The sequence below is a fragment of the Orcinus orca genome, chromosome 6, assembly GCF_937001465.1.
Source record: "Orcinus orca chromosome 6, mOrcOrc1.1, whole genome shotgun sequence".
Taxonomy (NCBI): domain Eukaryota; kingdom Metazoa; phylum Chordata; class Mammalia; order Artiodactyla; family Delphinidae; genus Orcinus; species Orcinus orca.
In genome coordinates, this window is record NC_064564.1 from 111,076,330 (window position 1) to 111,101,475 (window position 25,146).

The following is a 25,146-nucleotide window of genomic DNA, read 5'->3' on the forward strand; positions in this document are numbered from 1 at the left end:
CTTAATTGACTAGGTTTGCTTTATTCTTTTCCGTGTACAAACTTAGGAGTTTCACATTCTATTTCTCTTATTTTAGTGAGTATCAGCATACATTTCTTTTTTTTTTAACATCTTTATTGGAGTATAATTGTTTTACAATGGTGTGTTAGTTTCTGCTTTATAACAAAGTGAATCAGCTGTACATATATCCCCATATCTCCTCCCTCTTGCGTCTCCCTCCCACCCTCCCTATCCCACCCCTCCAGGTGGACACAAAGCACCGAGCTGATCTCCCTGTGCTATGCGGCTGCTTCCCACAACTATCTGTTTTATATTTGGTAGTGTATATATGTCCACAGCATACATTTTTTTAAAAATTAATTATTTATTTTTGCTGCGTTGTTGCTGTGCGCGGGCTTTCTCTAGTTGCGGCGAGCGGGGGCTACTGTTTTGTTGTGGTGTATAGGCTTCTCATTGTGGTGGCTTCTCTTTTCAGAGCATGGGCTCTAGGTGTGCGGGCTTCAGTAGTTGTGGCATGCGGGCTCAGTAGTTGTGGCCCACGGACTCTAGAGCGCAGGCTGCATTGGCAGGTGAGCTGTGGTTCTGCATTGGCAGGTGGATTCTTAACCGCTGCATTGGCAGGTGGATTCTTAACCGCTGTGCCACCAGGGAAGCCCCACAACATACATTTTTGTCTTAACCAAAGTCCAAAGTTATTTAGTGTCTTACCCTTCTAGTCAATACAAGGGCTTGAGGGCTTACAGTCATCCCTCCTACCCCTGTCCTACATATGTATGTAAGTTGCAAATAACGAAAACCCCAACTATGATTGTTTAAGCAAATCATGATTTCTTTTTGCTACATAACAAGAGGCCCTGAGGAATACAGTTTGGTCAGCAACTCATTAATGTTGGAACCATTGTCTCTGTAATTCTCATGGTTAACAAAGCCCTTCAAGCTGTCTTATGTATTTTTTTGAAATGAATTCATTATTCTTTGAGCAGTTCCTTACGTTCTGGTCCAACAAGATGTTCCAAGTTTATCTTGTATTTTCCCTGCCCCAGCCCTAGAATCAGCCATATTCTGTAAGTATCCCTGGTTTCTTTTAGTGGAGAACGGCGTGTAGAAACCAAGAATTGCAAACAAGACATGCTCATTGCTATTGAGTGTTGCTACTCGTGGGTCCCCAAAGATCTAGAGAATACACACACACACAGCATATATACATATCAATACATACACACACTTTCAAAAGAAGTTTAAATCCCTGTCTACCTGTCTACCTATCTATCTGTCTGTCAAGAAACCCATGAATCCACTTCAACACAACAAAGTTTTAATTTTCTCCTGTTTCATGTTTGTAACTCCCTTCTTTGACGGTGAGAAACCTGGCTTCCATTAATTCAATATACTCAATTATTAGAAGATCAGTCCTCCCTGACTGTAACTAACTTCCTGTCACGGCTTGCCTCTTCTCCCCAGTTTAATGCCTTCACCATCTGCTGGGATGACTTCCTTACCCTTCTTAGGCTCTAGTACCCTAGGATGGTTCACTGCTCGCTCACCCCCGTGAATGTTCTCTTCACCCTATTCAGGCTCCCACAGCCGACACTAGGTCACCACTGGTGACTGTGCAGATACTCTCCAAGCCCCCTTTTGGGATCTGCCAACCCTGCATTAGGTGTGCTTCCTTCCCCGCTTCCCTCCAGACATCTGCCTTGCTCACCCCTGCCTAATGGCTTTGGACTGATTCTTTTCTTCGTTTCCTTCTTTCGTTTCACAGATACAGGTTTTCTATCTCTAGGGATATTACTGAGGATATTTTAGATTTTCTTTTTCCATTAAGTTTTCATCTGCTACATGCATTGTCTCTTTTTCTTCTGGATTATATATTTATCTGTTTAGTTTGGTCTGCCTTTTATGTTAGAGGCGTTTCTCAAGTGTCTGGTGATCCCTGTCTGTTCATTCATTTAGTCCCATGATTTTAAATATTAATATGCTGATGTTTCCCAAATTTATATCACCATCTTGAGCTTATCTCCTGAATTCTGGACTCTTCCAATTTCCTGCTGAATATCTCCACTTGGATATCTAATAAGATTCCAAGATCAGCACATCCAAAATGGAATTCTTGATTTTCCTCTGTAAACTTTTTCTTCCTCATTTTAATGTAGGCCAACATCACTCATCTGGTAGCTCAAGCCAGAAGCTCTGGAGTCACCACTGATTTTTCTTTTTCTCTTATAGCCCATATTCACTCCATCAGCAAGATCAGTTGGTCCTTTAATTAGAGTATAAAAGGGCCAAGAAACAAAGATATCCCAGTAGCAGTGTGCACAACTAGTACCCAGGTCTTAGTTTCTAGTACCATTCCCTCTTAAAAGAACTAAGCACCTTGGAGAAATGGATGATTCCAGGATGGGGCAGGGTAGGTACAAGATGATCCTGGAACATTTTGTTATGCCAAGAGGTAGGGAAGTGCTAAAAAAAGATGATGGAGACATATCACAAGGACATAGGAGCCAGTTTGAAAAGTTCCCACTTGCCAAATCTGGGACAGCTTGAGCAACAAAATAGTTAAGTACGGTAATGAATTGTAGAACCATTGGAAAAAATAAAAATTCATGAATTCAAACTGATAATAGAAAGACAGACAGGTAAATAAATGGGTGAAGAGGTAGGGCTCTTACAATAGAATGCAGAGGCCAGTAAGTAAATGGGGAAAGAATGCTGGAGTTGGAAAAATCATCATTTTGCAGTCATCATGGTTAGGACTGGATCAGGCAAGGAAGCTCAATAAATTCTAAATACAGGGGGAAATTTTGTTAAGGAGTAGAATATCCGTGTGGTCTTAAATATCCAGTGGCAAGGGAAAAAAGTAATATTAATGGTACAATGTAGAAATCAGACAGTACCTTGACCAGGTGATCAAATTAACAGTACCAGGGAGGGACAGATGGGCATTCTGTGCCTCCAGATGTGATACCCTGAGAAGATCACAACATCGCCTGTGCATCACTGAGAGTACATAACCTGAATCTAATCATGAGGAAATACCAGATAAATCCAACATGAGGAACATTCTAATTTTAAAATGGGGGGAGAGGACTTTATTCTTTAAAAATGTTAATGTCATAAATGTTCTGGAAATGTTCCAGATTAAAGGAACCTAAAGAGATTGACACTAAATACAGTATCCAATCCTAGACTGGATCCTGAAATGGAGGGGATAAAATGCTAGGACATTATTGGGTTAGTTGATAAATTAGATAGAAGTGTTGTATCATGTTAAATTTACTGAAGTTGATAACTGTACTGTGATTATGTAAGAGAATGTTGCTTTTTTTTTTGTGGTATGCGGGCCTCTCACTGTTGTGGCCTCTCCCGTTGCGGAGCACAGGCTCTGGATGCACAGGCTCAGCGGCCATGGCTCACGGGCCCAGCCACTCCGCGGCATGTGGGATCTTCCCGGACTGGGGCACGAACCCGTGTCTCCTGCATCTGCAGGCGGACTCTCAACCACTGCGTCACCAGGGAAGCCCAGCATGTTGCATTTTTAAGAAGTACCGAAGTGTTTAGGGATAAAGGGCCATGATATATGTAACTTACCCTCAAAAGGTTCAGAAATATGTGTGTATAAACTTGTATGTGTGCACGCACACTTGACAAAGGAATAAAATGTTGACAACAGGTAAATAGGTGAATCTGGTAAAGGATATATGGGTGCTTTTTGTACTGTTTTTATTTTTGCTATTTTTAAAATAACTGAAATTATTAAAACAAAGACAAAAGAATAACCCAAATCTCACCACTTCTCACTTCTTCCTCCCTTTATCAAGCTACCTTTATGTCTTGCTTGGACTATTCCAGTAGCCTCCTAAGTGACCTCTCTGCTTCCACCCACGCTGCCCTACAAGTCATTTCTTCTCACAACTGGTAAAGTGATTCTTTTAAAGCATAAGTCAAATAATGTCACTTCTTCTCATGGCTTACCATTTCACCTGAAATAAAAATTCAGTCCTTAACTATAGTCTTCAAGGCCTGTCTTCTGGTCCACTTCTCTCTAATGTTACCCCCCTTCATCCTGTGCCACTCATTTTGCTCCAGCTGAACTGGCCCCTTTGTGTTCCTCCAGTAGGCCAAATGTACTCTCCTTTCAGGGATTTTATACTTGCTCTTCTCTCTGCCTAGAAGATTCTTTGCCCAGATATCTGTGTGGTTTTCTCCCTCTTTTCTGGCCTCTGCTCAAATCACTGACCTTCCTGGTTAAAACAGCATCCCTTCTCCCCCCTCCCATTATACTCTATACCCCTTGCCTGTTTTATTTCTACTTCTGGTCTATATTTTGCATTTGTTTATTGTCTGTTTCCCTTTTAGAATGTAAGCTCCTTGAGAGAGGGAGAGAAACTTTGTTTTGTTCACTGCTGTATCCCCAGTGCTTAGAACAGTGCCTGGCACATAGTAGACTCCTAGTAAATGCTAGCGAATAGAAGAATATTTAAGCTTCGGGCACTTTAAAGCTGATGAAAACTCAACGTGTGTGAGTGGAGCTTCTTGGTTTTGATAGTCTTCACCATAGGGTGATGTGTTTGGTATGTGGACGTCCAGCTGTCAAATCTTTGTCTCTTTGGCAGTTCTCCTGAGAAGTTTCCACCAATTTCCTGGCTGGAAAGTGAGAGAGAAAAAAGTGGAGGAGATGTGTAAGTCTGATTGCTAATGATATGGGAACAAAGTGGGTTCTTGTCTGTTCTCTGCTCTTAATTCTTTCAGATTTATGTGGTCCCCCTGTCCTTTTATTGTCTTTGAGTACGGTTTCAGTAAGGGGTGGGGCAAACAAGTGCATCTGTTCCACCAGTCAAGTGGGTTCTTTGAATGGAGGTCAAGTCTTCATACACTACAACTAGAAGGCTTCTGCTTGATCTTATATGGTATTAGGAAACTGCAGTTGACTTGGAAACTGAGAGTCCTTTGCTCCTGTTAAGTCATGCCAGTCAGTTGAAAGGAGAACTTCTCAAATGAGAGTGTCTCAGCCACTAGCAACTTGTGGCTGTTGAGCACTTAAAATGTGGCTTATTAGAATTGAGATGTGCTGTACATGTAAAATACTGAAAGACAAAGACTGAGAACAATATAAAATATCTCATTAATAGTTTTTTAAAAGGTTTCATTGCATGTTGAAATGATAATATTTTGGATATATCAAATTAAAATATTATTAAAATTAATTTTATCTGTTTCCTTTTGCTTTTTTAAAATTTGGCTATTAGAAATTTAAAATGACATAGATTATATTATAATTCTTTTGGACAGGAGCTGCTATAGAGTCCAACAAGTAAGACAAACACACTTGTCAGTAGTGGTCCTGGATCCTAGAAAACCATGAAAGGATCAAAGGTAGCAGATAGTATTTTCCCCCCAAAGATGGACATTTTCATGTTTGACCTTGCTGTCCCTCTAGTTATTGTACTTTCGTATACTTTGAAAAGACCTATTACCCTTGTTAACTTTTAACTTTATATGGAATTGAACTTGTTCCATCTCCCTTTTTTTGAATGCTAAATTGCTAGTAAAACTCAAGAACAGAACAGAATGGGTCCAAATTTTCCCAAACTATGCTGTTCTTTTTAAGATTAGTGCTGTAACCTAGAAATACTTGGATCCCAGGATATTTCGTTCTATAGAGTAATTCCAGAGGGCATGAATAGTCTGAAAATGTTATTCTTTCACAGATATAAGCAGTTCTTCTGTCTGAAAATAACCTATAGAAAGATCTACTAGCTGAAACAAATAGAGGCTACTTCCTTTTGACTCTCTTATGAATAACACTCATGATTATTGACTAGTACTGGATCATTTGGCCTCAAAGCCCAATTGATCACACTGTATTCTTATAGCTATATTGGCCTTTTACTTCTGCACAGAGGCACAGATTATAGTCCGTTGGCATTCATTTTTAATTTTATGAAGAGTGTTTTAAATTAAAACCTCCTATCAGATCACTCTCCCTCCTTTGAGACATTAACGTGGTCCTTATATAATTAAGCCATCCACCATTCAAGGTGATTAACAACTTCCAGAATAGGAATTTGAGGTTGAAAACACTGTTCCCAATTGCCATTCTTCAACCTGAAGGATTAGGGAATTATAGCCCCTCATTTCTGACTCATCTTTTATCAAAATGCTGAAAGATAAAATCTTCCTTATTTCTCAGTTCCATTCCTTTTTCCTTACTTGTGTGCTTAGGAAGATAATTTCTTCTCAGCATCTGACGAATTATGTCTGTTTTTTTCCTAAAGTTTGAAAGATATCAGAGTAGGTAGTCAGATTTTATGTGCCTCAGGCTAACTTTCTGGGTCAATCCATTTTGAAAAGAATCTTTTTCAAGGAGTTAGCAAGTAATTTTAATATAAAAGTATTCCCCTTTCACAGTTGAAAAAAGTTCTGTAGCTTCTTCTTTCTTTCCTATAGTCTCACTATTCAGAGGAGAGTGCATTTTATCTTACTGTTTTTTGTTTTTCTGCTAGCTACCCACTGTAAATTTAAACTGTATGTTTTAACTGTGTATATAGTTTTTCTATGGTGAGGAATTTGCTTTATATATACTATCTCCTACCTCCTTTTCTCCTCTTACTGTCTAGTTTTGTCATAGTATTAATTTTACTTCTGGTATGGGTTATTTTCATAAAATAAATAATATTCTTCAATTTTGAGGCCATCACTATCAGATTGTATTTCTTGACTTTCATTATATGAGATAGTATCTCCTCCTCTATTTGTTCTACTTTTAATTTTATGTTTTAGTTATTTTTGGAGAATAGTTGTCTGGCTTTATCCTAGCAGCAAATGATATTCTTTGCAGTGGCTGGGTAGTGTATGGAAAGTATGGGGAGGGACCAAATGGTCCAGGTGCTTCTAAGCCTTTTTTTAATTTAGTGCCCCATTTCCTGTTGCTGTCCTCTCTCCAAGCTTGTGGCATCTCCCAGTCTTTGCTGGTGAAACTGGCTCCTGCTTCTATTGCAACTCTTTCTCATTGTTTAATTTGGGTCTCCTCCACTATGGTGTATATGTCAGTATAGTCTCATTTGCTATCTGTCTTCCAGAAATTTATCAAAATTTGGTCTGCTGCAGCCCCTGCCCCCTTCTCAATGGATTTATACCCTTTACTGTTCTATCAATGGAAATTTGGAAGGGAAGAGGGGAGGTTAAACACATGAGCTCAGTCTGCTCTCTTGAACTGGGAGATCTAAAAGTGATATTTGCTTTTCATTAATCTTAAGTTGTCCTTGACTATTTTATAGTGCTTTTATACTATTCAAAGTGCTTTTACATAATGTATTAAATCCTCATAACAACCTCTGATGTAGGTGGGACATGTATTATTCTTGTTTTACAAATTCGGAAATTGAGGATTAGAAAGGCTAAGTAAGGGATTTACCAAAGGTCACTTGCCTAAATAACTTACAGAACTGGGATAAAGTTTAGAACTCATAGTGCAGTTAGTTCTATTTTTATTGTGCTGTTTTTCACTGGGCATAGGGTTATCAGTGTCCTCAAATTTTTAGTCCTTCCCCCATCTCTCCCTTCTTTCTCCCTCCATGATCTTTGCCAAATCGTCTTTGAAATAGAATCTCAGCTCTCTAATTCTCTGTTTTCTTGTAGTGTCTCATTTTTTTGGATTATCAGATGATTGGGGTTTTCTTACTGTTTTGGGGGAGAAAACCAGGATTCTCATGTAGTTTCATTTTTCTGCAGGTTAATATATCTGTGCATGTGTAGCTGCTCTTCACCCATTAAATGACAGGCTATTTTTTTAATCAACATTTTTCACTTAACTTTCCATTCTTTGTAAAAATCAGTCATGAAACTAAAGAATTGTTTTGTGTTGGCTGGTGTTATTAGTGCCAGTCTATAAAGGCTACATGTAGGTAGTTTTGTGGTGTCAGTGTGATTGGTTTCTTTAGAGTAAATTAGACATGCATTCTGAATACAACACATATTGAATCATATACATCTATTGTTTACTTGTCATATTTATTTACTAGGTAAAAGTCACCCTGCAACTTATTTTCATGAAGAGTGTTTGTGTCCCACACTTTAACACTATTCGAACCTTTATTTTCCTAGAGATCTTGGAGGTGGACTAGAGGATACTTGTGATTTATGTGATGATATAACCTTATAGAAGAGACTAGGGTTTGTGCCAGAGATAGACCTTTTTCTGGAAGGAATACACACACACACACACACACACACACACACACACACAGAGTAACTTCATTGAGGCTATCTTTAGATTCAGGTTTGTTGAGTTGTACAACAACAGGTTGCACCGTTTATAAAATACTGTGTGAATGGTGCCTTCTAGACTTGTGCCAAAAGGCAGACCTATTGGACTGATCTAATTTAAGAACTCCTAGAGTATAATTTAATGGAATCATTTTAAGCTTGGGAATCTTTGTTCAGCTTTGATTCTGACTCACTGTAATAACTTTTGTGTTATTTTTTATTATATAAAATTAAAAAGAATACCATTTTGTCTACTGCCAACTTACCTCACAGAGAAGATACAGCATTGTTATATTAAAAAAATTATAGTGGAATTCTTTGGAGATAAGTTCTTATGACTATAGTGTGTACCAGCGGTAGATGATAAGTGTTACCAGAGTCCCTGCTCATAAATATAAAAACATTTCTTATAGTTAAGTTATGAAGTTTGAAAATGAGCTTTACATGCTTGTTACATAGCCATACTGGTTTAGTTTTAAGTTGACTTGTGGTTCACTCTTTTTTCAAAGAGGAATTTTATTATTTGGGTCCGTTACCAACACTACTTGCTTGTTTAAAATGTTACTATTTTGACAAGAAAATTTTTAATCCTGAATTTTCCAATATATAATTCCAAACCTAAAGCTAATTCTTTACTTTTTAAATTTTCAAGAGAATGTTGGTCTTTGATTTTTAATTTAAAAATTTTGACTCTATCCATAATAATTGAACTCTGTGGAAACAGGAAACATTCACACACTATTGATATCTTTCTTGCTTATAAGAAAAGGATTTAGATGTAGATATTGAGAAATCTTTATTTATAAATGGAAATATTTATCTAGTATAACCCTGTACTGTTTGTTTTTAAATTGATTTTATGTAGAAGCTATTAATATGCAAGATTAAAATATAAAATAGGATAGGAGGGCTTACCTGGTGGTGCAGTGGTTAAGAATCCGCCTGCCAATGCAGGGGACACAGGTTGGAGCCCTAGTCCAAGAAGATCCCACATTCCGGGGAGCAACTAAGCCCGTGAGCCACAACTACTGAGCCTGCGCTCTAGAGGCCACGAGCCATAACTACTGAAGCCTGCGCGCCTAGAGCCCGTGCTTCTCCACAAAGAGAAGCCACCGCAATGAGAAGCCCGTGCACCGCAACGAAGAGCAGCCCCCGCTTGCTGCAACTAGAGAAAGCCCACTTGCAGCAACGAAGACCCAATGTAGCTAAAAATAAATAAATTTATATATTAAAAAAAATAGGATAGAAAAAGATTACAAAGTTTAACACTTCTCTGAGCTTTTTTGTGACTATTAACTTTTTTTTCCTGCACATTTAATTAGTTGTCTTTTTTGTATTTCCTGTGTAAGTTGTATTTTATATTACTACTCCGTGGAGTAGTAATGTGGAATTTGTACAGATTTCTGGAAAATGTATTTTAAAAAACCCAAAAGAAATTTATTTCCATTCATCTCATTCTTCAGTATCCCCTAGTGCCTGGCTTTACACATAGTTACATATTACATAATAATTGCTTGCAACTGTACAGAATTGAAGTTTCTACTGTGGGATTGAAACTAGCCCTGTGAAAGAGCTGAAAAACAATCGACCATACTGGATGTGTAGCCCAAGCTATTGTTTAGCCTCAGGATGGACTACTCTGATTTTTGACTTAAGGATTTTTTTATTTTTATTTTTTTTTGCGGTACACGGGCCTCTCACCACTGCGGCCTCTACCGTTGCGGAGCACAGGGTCCAGACGACGCAGGCCCAACGGCCACGGCTCACGGGCCCGGCTGCTCCGCGGCACGTAGGACCCTCCGGGACCGGGGAAGGAACCCGCGCCCCCCACATTAGCAGGCAGACTCCCAACCACTGCGCCACCAGGGAAGCCCGACTTAAAGGTTTTTTTAAGTCCCTGTTTGTTCCTAGCAGGCTGGCTGGCTTTGCTTCACCCAGGTTGGTTGTGGTGTTAAACAGGATGTTGGATGCTGAGATTAAGGAATGAAATACTTTCTTCTGTTTAGTGCTCCTCTGCACTTGTAAATTAAGTGCTTAGAGCTTTAAAAAAGCGGTTTTAAAAGTAAGGCAAAACTTTGCCTTCTCCCGTTACTAAACCTGTAGCATCTGGCAGTAGAAAAAAGTATAGTGGGACTTACTGGCACCATGGTGCAGAGCATTGAAGAATTCCATATTGTGACAACACATCAAAATAAATTGCTGTCAACAGACCAAAACACCAAGTGCTGTGATTCTGTCTGACGTGTGAAGATTCAGACAGGCTGTCTTGACAAGTTGTGGTGGAGCACCTGCATTTGACAGAAGACAGTGATATAAATCTGATTTGCCTGATATGAAGCACCTAGATATAGTTAATGCTGGTGACAATAAGTCTGCATAAAATTTCCAAGACATGAGTCTGATTTTATTTTGCCTCTATTATGTGGCATTATTTTTTTGGTCACATTTTGTTACTCACTTGGTCCCTATTTGTGTTCATAGTTTGGCTTTGAAATATAATTATGAATAATAAACTCTGAGTAATGTAACAAATTAAGGTTTAATTCAGTCATAAGGTTTAAGTCATTTTTTTTTGTAGTATTGCAGAAGGCAATACCACTGCAGTTGCTCAAAGCGAAAGAAAAGCAATGAAATTTTATTTTACACTAATCATAAAAGTAGTCATAGCTGGAGTTATATTAATTTTGTAACTTACAGCCAAAATATTGAAAACAGTGGGTTAGAAGTCACGAACTACTGTAAATCTTCTCTCAAGCTGTATATGGCTTTAAAAAGCCTCTAGAAGAGGTAAAATCATTGAATAGGTGGTTAATTTTTACCTTTCATTACCAATAAATGATAACTTTTTATAGTACCAGCATATATCACAGCTCATTTAAGAATGTGTAAAACATATCACAGCTCTGGAGTTTAATTTTAGAACTTCCTACTTGCCTCTCTGTTTCAGTTCTTCATGTAACCACAGATACCTCATTCTGACAGTGGTAAGCTAGTAAGAAATGCATAGAGATAGAAATTTCAATTATAGTTTTCTAATTACATCTTAAGATTTAAGAGGTATTAACAATGGGCTCTTTTAGTTGAAAGAAAGAATCCTTTTAAAAGCAAAGGATTCCTACAGACAGTTTAGATATCACTTCTGAAAATTTAGGACAAGTTTTAACAAAATAGAAATGAAGACAAGGAAATGTTAATTGTCTTCTTTTTACTTTATAGTAACTTACTTGTTTGTAGCATTCATGGTAAGACTTATTGTCCAGATTCAGAAATCTGTCTGGTTTTTCCCAGTTTCAAAGATGCTAGTATTTCTTATTTATTTTTATCTTATTTGAAGATTAGTTTCAAAGTATAGCCAGTTGTTGTTCTATGTTGTTAAAAAACATACAGAAAGAATTCAACAATTCCCCAAAGCTGAGAAATTTTGAAAATAGCACTGTCCACTATATATATATATAAAGATATAAATTATTATTTTTAAAAATTACCATTCATTCTTGACTCTATTGTTATTTTATCCCTTAAAGGCTGCTAATGAGAAATAGAGCCTCATTATGGTTTAAGGATGAGAGAGGAAGGCTTTTAATTAATGATATGTAAATGGTCTTGAATTGATTATGTTAGAATATCAAGAGAGATGGGTAGAAGCTGTGGTGTAATATATTTTAATTAAGAATTAATTAAAAATGATGGCAATTTCATAAAGCCTCACAGAAAATAGTGGAATTTACTTTCTGTCAGGAGTAAATTAGCCTGTGATTAAATAAAGGGCCTGCATTAATAGTGGAGTTATTTTTAAACTGTGCTATGAAGAATTATGTAATTTTTCCTAAATAAGTAAAATTAAAAATTTAATACTTAAAGGTAGGTTTTAAACAGTGGCAGAGAGCTAACATGCTTGTGAATCTAATATAATGTTCTTTTGTTAGAAAAATTTTGTGAAAATATTTTTAACCCCAGCATATATACTGTGTAGCTTTAAAAGAATGGACTTTATCCTATTGCCTGATTAGTGGTGGGACAAGGAGTGCTCTTGCAAGCAGCCTTGAGAGTGTTTTTTCCTCTAGGTCTGTTGTGCAGAAGATCCGAGAAAATCCTTTATTTTGTTGATCATTGACAATTATTTTTAAAGGAGGTACTGTTTTGTTGTTCTGCAGAGTTTAAAAACATTTCTTGCGTACATGTGGTGTTTCATTGTAAATAATAATACTTTTAACTGAAGGTGAGAGCACCTCTTTAGAAACTCTAAAGTGAATATATTTCTTCAGGTTGAAACTTGATATTTCCCTGAGCATGGTTTATATTCTAATAGGTGACATTAGACAAAATTTTTAGTAGTTTAGAAAAGGTTTTAAAAGGAAACTGTTTAACTTGGATCGTAATTTGACCATAGTAGAAGAAAGGCTGTATAATCTGATAAATGCATATATTTTATTACATTTTCCCATACATTCATACAGGGTATCATCTCAGTATTGTATCTGCTTGTATTAGATTATTAGTTAAAAACTCCCCATAATATATTGTGACATCCTCAGCCTTAATTCCGTACTCCATAGTTATGAAACACACATTAATCAGTAGTTGAATTTGGGGATTTAATAGATCATTCATTTCAACAGTTGTATAATTTGGATTTACACTTGTGGATTTTTTGTTGTTGTTATTGTTTACTGCTAAGTATTGATAGCTTAAAAAATGATGTAAATTTTTCTTTGTCAGTAACTACTACCGTTCATTAAGTTTCACTCTTTTATGTGAAATTCATAGTACAGCCACATTTTGTGAAGCCACTGGATGTTTGAAACTCAGAAATACAGTTGTGAGAAAGGGGGGCAAATGAACATGCCTGGGGTCCCCTGCTAATGCCTACCGTTGCTGCTGATTATTAACATTTCCTAATTTGTGCCAGTCACTGTAGTATATGCAAAATATACACATTATTTAAAAAGTTGTCATGACCCTGTGTATTTACTTACATTGAGCTGTATATGCTACTTAGAGAATGGATTTTATGTACCTCTGTGTGTTATGGTATTCATTGCTTTCATCTTAATGCTGATTTATTTATTTATTTTTGGCTGCATTGGGTCTTCGTTGCTGCACACGGGCTTTCTCTAGTTGTGGCGAGCGGGGGCTACTCTTTGTTGCGGTGCCCGGGCTTCTCTTGTTGGGAAGCACGGGCTCTAGGAGCGCAGGTTTCAGTAGTTGTGGCCCGTGGGCTCAGTAGTTGTGGCTTGCAGGCTCTAGAGTGCAGGCTCAGTAGTTGTGGCGCACGGGCTTAGTTGCTCCGTGGCATGTGAGATCTTCCCGGACTAGGGCTCGAACCCGTGTCCCCTGCATTGGCATTCTTAACCACTGTGCCACCAGGGAAGCCCCTTAGTGCTGATTTTAAGTTGCAAAGACAGTTTTAAAAAGACTAAACTTATTAAGATATGTAATGTTAATATGGCCCTTTTTAAGGGGGAGAGCATTTTTTTGGTGATAGTTTTAAAGAATATTTTCTGTGTTAGCTTTGGGAACAATTTTTTAAAAATTTAATTTAATTTATATATTATTTATAGTTGATTTACAATGTTGTGCCAATCTCTGCTGTATAGCAAAGTGACTCAGTTATACACCTGTGGACATTCATTTTTTTAATTTTTTTAAATTAAAAAAAATTTTTTAAATTTTTTTGCGGTACGTGGGCCTCTCACTCTTGTGGCGTCTCCATAGCGGAGCACAGGTTCCGGACGCGCAGGCTCAGCGGCCGTGGCTCACAGGCCCAGCCGCTCCGCGGCACGTGGGATCCTCCCGGACCGGGGCATGAACCCGCGTCCCCTGCATCGGCAGGCAGACTCGCTACCACTGCGCCACCAGGGAAGCCCCATTCTTTTTTTTAAAATATTCTTTTCCATTATGGTTTATCACAGGATATTGAATATAGTTTTTCCCTGTGCTATACAGTAGGACCTTGTTTGGGAACAATCTGATATATCATGTGATTCCTAAGAATGTTTTAGAAGCCTAAATAGTCCACTAGTGCCTCGTTGAAGTTTTTGTGGTAGCTGCTTTGGATCAGTCTACCTTTTTTTTTTTTAAGAAAACTTTTAAAAGATCCGGGATGTTTTTATTTTGGAGTTTAGAAGGTAGAAAAGAATGGTTAAGAGAATGAAAGAAGGCTAAAGGGTTGAAAGGTTTTTATAAGATCAATGCCAGGTATTTGGTTTCTGTATACTATTAAGTATCATTTTTGTTCATACTTTATATTTACTATTACTATTATTTTTTCTTTGTAATTCATATTTATTTTTATCTTTATAAATAAAAGATGAAACATAAGGAAGTGACCTTAAGGTGAAAGCAGGAAAGATTTTGGTTGGCTTTGTGATCGAGCTACTTGACCATGTGTGAAAGGTAACTACTCAGTTTGTGATTCTTTGTATGTATTGGTCTGTCTTGGGTATGTGCTAGATATGGTTGTAGTCAGGGATCTGACCAGAAGCTTGTTCAAAGGCCCTTGAGTTCTGTTATTCAGTGTTCCTGTATTGATCCTGTATTTCAAAGGAAAGTATGACTTTAATTTCATGAGAATGAAATATCCTAATTAATTTGTTGTGCTTGGCTCAAGACACAGCCTTCTTGTTGCTCTTTTCCTAGTGGCTCAAAGGAAAAGAGAACCCTATGGTAGACGCTAAGGTATATTTTAAGTCTAGGGACTCAGGCCTTTCTAGTTTTTAAGGGAAGTCACCAGGTATAGAAAGATAATATATAGACCTATTAAGATAGAATTTAAATTAGAATCTATATGATGAATTAAATTTGACTGATGATTAGGTTTTTGTTTTTTCTGTTGTAGTTTTAGTTTTTGTTTTTTTTTTTTAGTACTCATTGCTTACTAGAGAATGGGAGACAATTAAATTCCCAAGAATCCCAGGTCTCAAGATTGCTTTCAGTAGTCCCAGCTATTGTAATGTAACAATGACAGCTACCATTTATTGAGAACTTATTCTTTGCCATGCCTTGTGAAAAGTTCTTTACATGCATTAGTTCATTTCATCTCATATCAGCTGTAAGATCTAGGTCACTTGTTCTCTTTATGTTTTCAGGATCCTTTTCCATGCCATAAAGAATTACTGAGAACCCTAGAGATCTTTTGCTTATGTGGATTATATCTATCAATATTCACCATACTAGAAATTTAAAAAAATTATTAGTTTATTTTAAAACAATAATAAATGGATTGCATTTTGATATCTTAAAAATCACATTTTAAGAATAAAAAACAACTCATGGTTTTCAGAAGAAAAAATTAGAAGAGTGGCATTGTTTTGCATTTTTTGCAAACCTCTTCAGTGTTTGATTTCAACAGCTGGATTCTCATATCCGCTCTGCATCAGTCTGTTGTGATACCGTACTTCATGTGGCCCCTTGTAAACTTCATTGTATACTCATGAGCAAATGAGAGTATAAAGGGCAACAACATCTTAGTAATATTGTGAAAATAGTTTGGACCTTGCTAGAACCCTGAGGGTGCCTTAGGGGCCCCGAGGGTACCTGGGCCACACTTTGAAAACCACTGATTTAGGAAGTATTCTAATTTTACAAATAAACAACCCCACTTACTTCTGATGTGTTATAGCTAATAAGTATCCATCTTTCTTTGTCTTTTTTGCTCTCAGCTTTGTCATTTAGAGGATCAATCCATGATTGTAATATCACCAAGTTCAGTGTAGTAGCTTCCCTTGTTTTAGACTCTAATTTGGGGTCTTTGCTAGAATATTCTATTTAATCTATTTAATTTTGCATTAGGAGATACTTTCTAAATTTTAACTCTGGGGGGCAGTTGTCAACCAGTTCAATTCTACCATAGTATCTTTGAATGAGAAAGGCAGTGACATGAATATTTAGCTACTTCCAAATGTTAGAATTTAATTCCAGGAGAAAACTGCTAAAGTTGTATATAGTGCATAGAGGTTCTAGCTTAATAAGTTCCTTTATTCACCCCAGTCTTAACAAATTCTTTCTGGGAATGATTTTTACCTACTTTAAACATTTTCATGGATCTGATCTTTCATATGTAGGATTCTTTATTTGAAAAAAAAAAAAGAGCTTCCTTACTTGAAATCTAAATAATTTATTTACTGTTTTCATTTCTTGATTATTTGTCATGAATGATGTAGAATTAACCTTCCTCTTTCCTTAAAATGTTTTTATGTGAAGTTTCAGATAGAATTGAAAATCAGATATTATAAGTGCTTGGTGATTCTAGCTTGTCTGGAGTATTCACCAATTAATGTAGGGTCATTGGTGATTAGGGGAGTCTTTCCTTTGAAAGTATATCTATGATTATGAATGCTACAAAAACATAATAATGGTAATATCAGTACTCAGTATTTAGACAGTTTAACTTCTTGTGTGAAGACCTTATTGGGAAGAATAGATTGCTCTGTCCTTCAATTATGGGCATAATTTTTGACCTAACAAAGTTATGCAGTGTATAAATGAATGTATTTGAATGAAATATTGGTAGAAATTCTGAAGTAAAGGATTTTGTAGGGTATATGGAGATTTTTTGTTTGTTTTTTAATATTTATTTATTTATTTGGCTGTGCTGGGTCTTAGTTGCAGCACATGGGATATTCGTTGCCTTTGCGAGATCTTCACTGCGGTGTTTGGGATCTTTAGTTGCGGCATGCAGGCTCTTAGTTGCGGCATGTGGGATCTAGTTCCCTGACCAGGGATGGAACTTGGGCCCCCTGCAACGGGAGCATGGAGTTTTAACCGCTGGACCACCAGGGAAGTCCCTGGAGTTTTTACATATTAATTTTTAATTGTAAAATATTTCAAGCACGTGGCCATCCATACTCCCTCCTGTTAAATTGAGTAAATGTTAATATTTTGCCATATCTGCTTTAGATATTAATTTTAAAAAATACAGTTTATGTATGGTTGAAGATGCCCCATCTCTTCAGCCCACTAACTTTCCTACCTATACTTGAGTAGTGCTTATCTTATAGTTGGTGCATATTGCTTCTCACTTGAATTAAAAAAAAAACCAGCTTACTATATATGTATGTGTTTATAAATGATGTGTAGTTAGTATTTGTAGAATTGATATAAATAAAATGTATGTATACATATATAATATAGTTTTATAGCTTGCTGTTTTCCCTTACCATTGTTTTCCAAGTGTATCCAGTTTGATATCTGTGGATCAGTTTCATGCGTTTTAACTGCTTTGTAGTAGTCTATCATGCAAATAAACTTCATATTTATTTCAATGTTGATGGATGCTTAAATTGTTTCTAAAGTTTTACTGTTATAAATACGCTTGTACACATATTCTTGTCCACATGCAAGTATTTCTCTGAGGTGTATAACTAGAAATAGAAATGTTGGGTTATAGAGTATGACTGTATTTGACTTTCCACAATGTTGCTGAATTGCTTTCTAAAGTGGTTATACCAATTTGCACTGCCACCAGCAATAAGACTGTTTAATACGTAGTTTTGTTCTGGAATTGTGCACTTATTTTTCAGAATCAGAAACTAAATTCATTTAGGACCTTGATCTACTGTGTCTTTGTGTGTTGGATATAGATGTCAGTAGTTTTTAAGTTTGGACTTTTGGATATAGTCATTTGTATTTTGCTTTTTTGGAAGTATTAGTTTGTTGTCCAGAGGAATTCTTTTGAGTTATTAGTAAACTGACAAGATAAACACAAAAGTCATTCAGTTAAATATACTTGCATCCATATTTCCATTAGGCAATAATTTTTTTGACCTGCCAGATCTGATATATGCAATTGTACTGCCTAGACAACGTTCCCATGTTTCAGAGTAATTAATGGTTCATGTAGAAATTCTCCAACTATATTTTATTTGTTGAACATAATTTATTAACAATCAAAACCATCATATTTAGGATAGGACCAAAATTAAGGTTGTTTTAAGTTGTGGCTTTTTGCTATGCATGTCACAGTAAAGATTTGTCATACCAGAACCCTATAAAAGGGGAGATGGGAATAAATACTTTACAGCTCTTCTGCTATCTGGCACCATTCTTTAATGTATTCTAAGCCTGTAATAAAATTTTACTGGTTGATCATTTAAATGCAAGGTTAGAAATAAATTTGATGATCCATCTGGAAAAATAAGATTGGTCAGTTTTTAAAACTACTCTTGACCTTTCAATTAGCTTATCAAGTTATATCAGACCAAACAAAGCAGCTTCAGGCTGTAGTTAAATAATGTATTTATAACAGGAAGTTACTGACCACAAGGTTCTCTCACAGATTAAAAGTTTTGTAATATATTTAGAATGTTCAATTTATTTAATTTACTAGGAAATCAAAAGGAACATAGAGTTCTAAACATCATTCTGACAGATCTGTTTGACTTTATTTCTATTAAAAGTATTTTAAAACCTTTGATTTGATACTGAAAATCAGTAACGTAAGTCACCTTTGTTCTAGGATAAATAGAACGCAAGCTTTCTGCAGTTCCCTTGATCAATGAGAAAATGCCTTATAGCAAAACCACATGGAGAGAATGTAGCTGTAGGTGATCCCCTGAGAGTTTTTTTGATTGGAGCAGTGAGTTTGGTATTGAAAGAAGAGGGAGACAGACAGGTTATTTGAAAATATCCCCATTAGACCAAATTCTTATGTTGGAGCTGTGCTACAACATTTTTCATGTAGAAAGTGCAACTTTGTCAATTTTAAAGGTTAAAGGCTATTCATTGCATGATTGTAATAATGTCTTTCTACTATGGAATTTTTGAATACTTCTTATTGCACTTCATTAACCAGTGGATCAGAAATTTCATTTATTCACAGGCTGCTTGTCAGTCCTTCTTTTCTAGGATTTTATTTTGGAAATACATTGTTACAAAATTTATCATTTAGTTCTTAAATTCAGTGCAAATGCAGTACATTTTCCTTAGCTAATATACACTTATCAAGTTTATAGCCAGCAAAAGGAGAGATAAGCTTGATAATTTGATTTATAATTATTGTGATATATGTACCATGTTAATGATGATCTTAGGAATTCTAGTATCACTAGATGAACAATCTGAACATTTACTTTGCTAATCAAGGGTTGCTTAAACTTTATACATATTCAAGTTTTGGTGCAATTTAGTTTAAATTCTCATTATATGACATGAATATGTGCTTAATTTTGAATATCTCAGCAGTTTGCTTTGAAGTTTCCTTTCAGCCTGTTAGAATGCTCAATATTTCAACCTCCCTTAAATTGAAAAAACAAGCAACAAAGTAGAAATATTTTAGTGTTTTTCTGAAGGAAGAGAAGCAAAAGTAATTGCCTTAAGAGATTCTAATTGAAGAATTAAAGTGCCATGGTCTTTTGAAGATTGGCTTGGTCCTGGCACTGCTCTGTGGCAGTGGAGCCCCAGATGCCTGGCCAAGCATCCCTTACCGACATCTGGAACCAGTTGCAATACATCACTGTCAAAACTGCTTTCTATACGTATCTGCATTTACACATTAGTTACCCACGCAGCACTCATCAAAAAAGCTGAACAATCTTGACATGGTGTCCCTTGTGGAACTGCAAAGGTGAACTGAAGTTGGGAGGCAGTGTCTCGCGTCACTGTCTGCTGAGCTCTTACAACAGGAAGCCTGATTAAAAGTGAAAGGAAAAATTTCTCAGTTGCCTCAGCTCTGTAGACCTCAGTATAATTTTTTATTTACAAAAGGGATTTTTTTTGTATTATGTAAAGCATATATATTATGAGCACCAAACTGATTTTATTTATTTAGAAATGAGAGAAATATTTTCAGCTTTTAGTTGAAAAAAAGGTTGCTTTGTATGTTTCTTAGATTTACTGTTAGCCTTACCATTTCTTTTATGTATCATTTTAGAGAAAATTTAAATAAAAAAATAGAACCATGAATTATAGATAAAATATTCATAACACTGTTTCACTTTAAGTGAAGAATAGTATAAAATTTGAAACAGTTGACCTTCTTTGCTCTTATATTGGTGATAGCAATGCTTGTGCTTATTAATTTTCAAGAAGCTGAATAATAGAAAAGGAAAAATAGTTATTTGTAAATATTTGGTATTGTGAATTTAAATGTGTTTTTGAAAAAGAAATAAACATTTTGACAAAAAATAAACTGGCCATTTACATTAAGAACTATTCAGGGGCTTGCTTCCCTGGTGGCACAGTGGTTAAGAATCCGCCTGCCAATGTAGGGGACATGGTTCGAGCCCTGGAATATCCCACATGCCGCGGAGCAGCTAAGCCTCTGCGCCACAGCTAATGAACCTGTGCTCTAGAGCCCGTTAGCCACAACTACTGAGCCCAGGTGCCACAGCTACTGAAGCCCATGCTCCGCAAGAGAAGCCACCACAATGAGAAGCCTGCGCACTGCAAGGAAGAGTAGCCCCCACTTGCCACAACCAGAGAAAGCCAGCGCATAGCAACAAAGACCCAATGCAGCCAAAAATAAATAAAATAAATAAATCTATAAAAAAAAAAAGAACTATTCAGGAGTCTTTGCAATCACATCCTCTACAATAATACTACTACTAATAGTTATGATAAAAATGGGTGACATTTACTGGACTTTTTTTATGTGTGAGAAGCATTCTCTCGGCTTTATATGGATTATCTCAATCAAACTTAATAAATGGGGGTACCATTTCTCCCATTTGATGGAAGGAGAACCATGCTTAAGAAAGTTAAATGACTCGCCCAAATTCACACAATTAAGCGGAGGACCTAGTATTCAATCCCCTAGCAGTCTGATTCTAGAGTTCATACTGTTTTTTTTGTCTTCTTGTTTCTTATTTGTTGGTTTGTATGTTTTAGTTTTATTATAAAAATTTTCAAACATACAAAAAAGTGGAGAGCATAGTGAACTCTTACATAAAACTATCAACCAGATTTAACCGCCATCAGTGTTTTATACTTGTTTCATATGTCCTCCCACAACTTTTCTTCTTGCTAGAATATTTTAAAGTTAATTCTGGACACCATGTTATTTCATCCTGAAATAATTAAGTTTTCTTTTAAAAAAGATATTTTCTTCTTTATATAAACCACAGAGCCACTATCACACCTCACAAAATTAACAAGAAGTTCTTCAATTAACCAGACTTTCTCGATACCTAATATCAGTTTAGGTTTCCTGATTGTCTAACATGTTTTTTTACAGTTGGGTTGTTTGAATCAGGATCCAGAAATGTTCATCCACTGTATTTAATTTTTTTTTTCAATTTTGAAGTCTTTAAAAAAAATTATCTATTTATTTATTTGGCTGTGACTGTTATGACTCTTAACTGTCTTTTACACTAGAACAGATACCCCTGCCCCCCTCACTGTGCTTTTCCATATACCATTGACTTGTTGAAGAAACCAAATGGTTATCCTGTAGAATGCCTCATATTCTGGATTTTGCTGATTACTTTCTTGTGGCATCATTTAATTTATGCCTCTATTCCCTAAATTTCTTCTAGGCTAGAAGTTGGATCGAAAGGCTTGATTAGATTTGTATTGTATTGCATTACCCCCAAATTTGCTTGTGTCACTTTTTGTAATGTGACGATTGATCAGTGGATTCTGCTAGTGCCAGCCTGATACTTTCATTGTAAAGTTTCTCATTCATCAATCATCCTTTCACGTAATGGTCTTACCATCCATGGACGATCAGTGCTTGAATTACTGAATTTATTTCTTTTTTAAAAAATTGAAGTATAGTGAATTACTGAATTTCTAAGGGGTTAAAATGAAAATTTCCAATTATGCTTTCCCTTCTTCATTTATTAGCCAGAACTCTTTAGAAGAGCTTTATTCAATCCACTAGGGCTGTTTGGTTATCCTGAAGTACAATTCAGGCAGTGTGAGATGCTTAATTCTTTCCATTTAATTATCAATTTCCAGAGTAATGAGGTAGTGCTTTAGAATCCTCCAGTGGTGTATAATTTTTTTTTTTAAATAAATTTACTTATTTATTTATTTTTGGCTGCATTGGGTCTTTGTTGCTGTGCACGGGCTTTCTCTAGTTGTGGCGAGTGGGGGCTACTCTGTGTTGCGGTGTACAGGATTCTCATTGCGGTGGCTTCTCTTGTGGAGAATGGGCTCTAGGCGTGCGGGCTTCAGTAGTTGTGGCACGTGGGCTCAGTAGTTGTGGCTCGCAGGCTCTAGAGCACAGGATCGGTAGTTGTGGCTCATGGGCTTAGTTGCTCTGCAGCGTGTGGGATCTTCCCAGACCAGGGCTCAAACCATGTCTCCTGCATTGGCAGGTGGATTCTTAACCATGGCACCACCAGGGAAGTCCCAGGTGTATAAGTTTTAACTTGTTTCTTTCTTTTTCTTTCTAAGTTGTTATTATGAAGTCTTGGCTTTTTGTATGTACAGTGTGTTTTAATAAGTTGCATCATACTTTTCAATGCTGAAATTGCCACACATTTGTCCAGTGGGAGCTCCTTCTAGCTGGCTCCTGTGTTCTTTTGACAAGATTCTTTTATAGCTACTTACTTTCTGGCACAACAAAAATACCAGGCTCATCTTGTATATTCCCTGCGTTAGGCCTGGAATCTGCTATTTCTCCAAAGAGCTATGGTTCTTTTTATTGACGGATGATATATCAAGAACACAGTGAGACTTATTGCTCCTGGGTTGTTTGCTTTTAGGAAAAGAGAGGAAAAAAAAGAGTTTGCATTGATAATTCTAATTCAGATTTAAGGTTACAGGGTTTTTACTTCTTTGATCTTATACTTCTTTCTTTATGCTAAATATTAGATTCCTAACAAAATTAACATAGTTTTTTATTTTCTTTATCTTGTATCTATAATGGTTTCAAAATAACAATCTAGATTATTGAATGAAGTTAAAGCTTTCTTTGCAGTTTTCTGGGGGAGGGCCGTCAGATTGTATCTCCCTGAGGATGTACAAACCACTGTGTTTGAGATTGGATTGATAGATACCATTTAATAGATACCATTTAATTAGTCTTCAGTTTTTAAGATTGTTTTCCCCAATGACTTGGAACCTGTATGGACTCCTTTCATCTCAGTAGTTCTCAGCTTCACTTGCCTAGGATCCCACACAGCATTGGTCCTTTTCCCTTTGGGAGTGATTGTTTTGTTGGCAAGTTCTGGGTTCCGCATGGCTGTTCCTATGCACTTCTCTTTGCCATCACCACTTGCTGTTATTGGATGTTTTTGGCCCCACCCATCTATATTCTAGGATTTAGGGGGGATTCCTTGTCACCTGCTTTTGTAGAAGATGTCATGTGTGGGTTATTCTTTCCTGATTGCTGTCTGGTTATGATGATGAAATTTGGTGAGATTTTAAAAGTACCTACACTGCTATGTTCTTATTTCTGGAAGTTCCAGAGTCTGTGTCATCCTAACTACTGTGTGATTTTGCCTCTCTGATGCTCTAGCATACAACTTGGCTTAAGAAATATTTCCTTTGAGCTTTATCATTGGGTGCTAATTATCGAGGTATGATTAGGAACAGGAGTAAATAGAGGGAAGAAATAAGTATTTACAGCAATAAGTTCCTGCAGTATGCCAAGAATGTGCTGTTAATGACAAAAAATATTAAATTTTCTTGCTGAATCCTCATAATACCAGCATAAATTTGTATTATCCTAATTTATAAGTTAGAAAACTGAGGATTAGCAAAGTTAAGTGACTTGCCTAAGAGTACATGGCTAGTAAGTGACAATGCTGGATTCAAAATGAGATTTAGGACTTCCCCGGCAGTCCAGTGGTTAAGACTCTGCCTTCCAATGCAGGAGGCGTGGGTTCGATCCCTGGTTAGGGAACTAAGATCCCACATGCCTTGGGGTGTGGCCAAAAACTAAAAACAAAAACAAAAACAAACCCCTGAGATTTATCTGATTCCAAAGCCTGTGCCTTCCTATTTATAATATACTTACTTTCTCAGAACTTTTTGTAACATGGCTTGCAAAGGCATCTTGCCAAGTACCTTAAACCAAAAAGTTTTAGGTGGGGGACATTAGAAACAAACCTTGTCTAAACTCAAGTTAATGCTCAGAAAATGTTTGTGCTGATTATAGGATATCTATAAAGGGACTTCAATTATTTTGTAAAACAGTAGCTTAAAAGGTTGAGAATGATATTTAAAAGACATCTTATCCTTGGTTCTTTATTAAAGATGAAGGAATTAGAGCGTGTGCTACTATAAAATGTATGTGGCTTTCAGATTCCTACGCAGAATGGTGTTGCAAAATAGAACACAGTCCTGCCTGCTACCTGAACTCCTCATCAGTGTTATAAGTCACAAATGAAAGCTGGCTTTTCCTGATGTCCTCCCCTGTCTCAGCATTATGCCAAGAAGCAAGTGTTAAGCCTACAGAGTAATGGTGTATGGAGATCTGGTTCCATATTTGCTACAGATGAGGTTTATAAGGAGAGCTTTGGACAAAAGAAAATAAGACAGATGTTTTACTGTTCTAGATCAGCTTCTACTTTTGGAGAAAAAAATGAAATTGGATTATCTATGAATAATATTTTTAGGCAATAGAATGATTTTAGTACTTCAAGAAAGGGATTTTTTCCTTTCCTTCCTCCCTTCATTCTTTTCTTCCCATATTCACGCAACAGTTCCAGCAAAGTAGTAGTGATATCTCCATTCTTTGGGTGTCAAACATCAGAATTCAGTTTATATTTTGTTCAGTTTAACTGAAAACAAACAAACAGCCAGCTCCACTGAGATGTAATTCACATACCATACAGTTCATCCACTTAAAGTGGACTATTCAATATTTTTTAAAGCATATTCCCAGAATCGTGCAACCATCACAATAATCAATCTTAGAAAATTTTCATCACCTCCCTAAGGAAACCTTATATCCATTTCCTCCCAATTCTGCCGTTACCCCCAGCTCTAGGC

At 36.5% G+C, this 25,146-nt stretch overlaps 1 protein-coding gene across 6 annotated transcripts in view; it reads left to right on the forward strand.

The window, feature by feature from the left end:
* The window catches only part of PBX3 (PBX homeobox 3), a 230,973-nt gene that overhangs the window by 58,250 nt on the left and 147,577 nt on the right, over positions 1 to 25,146 (forward strand). For 3 of the 6 annotated variants that reach the window (XM_049710708.1, XM_049710707.1, XM_049710709.1), the window contains exon 3: positions 4,614 to 4,679. The exons of the other annotated variants lie outside the window; for them this stretch is intronic. In XM_049710708.1, coding sequence (XP_049566665.1) covers positions 4,614 to 4,679 — 66 coding nt within the window. The remainder of the gene's footprint in view (positions 1 to 4,613; positions 4,680 to 25,146) is intronic. 6 annotated transcript variants of the gene reach the window in all.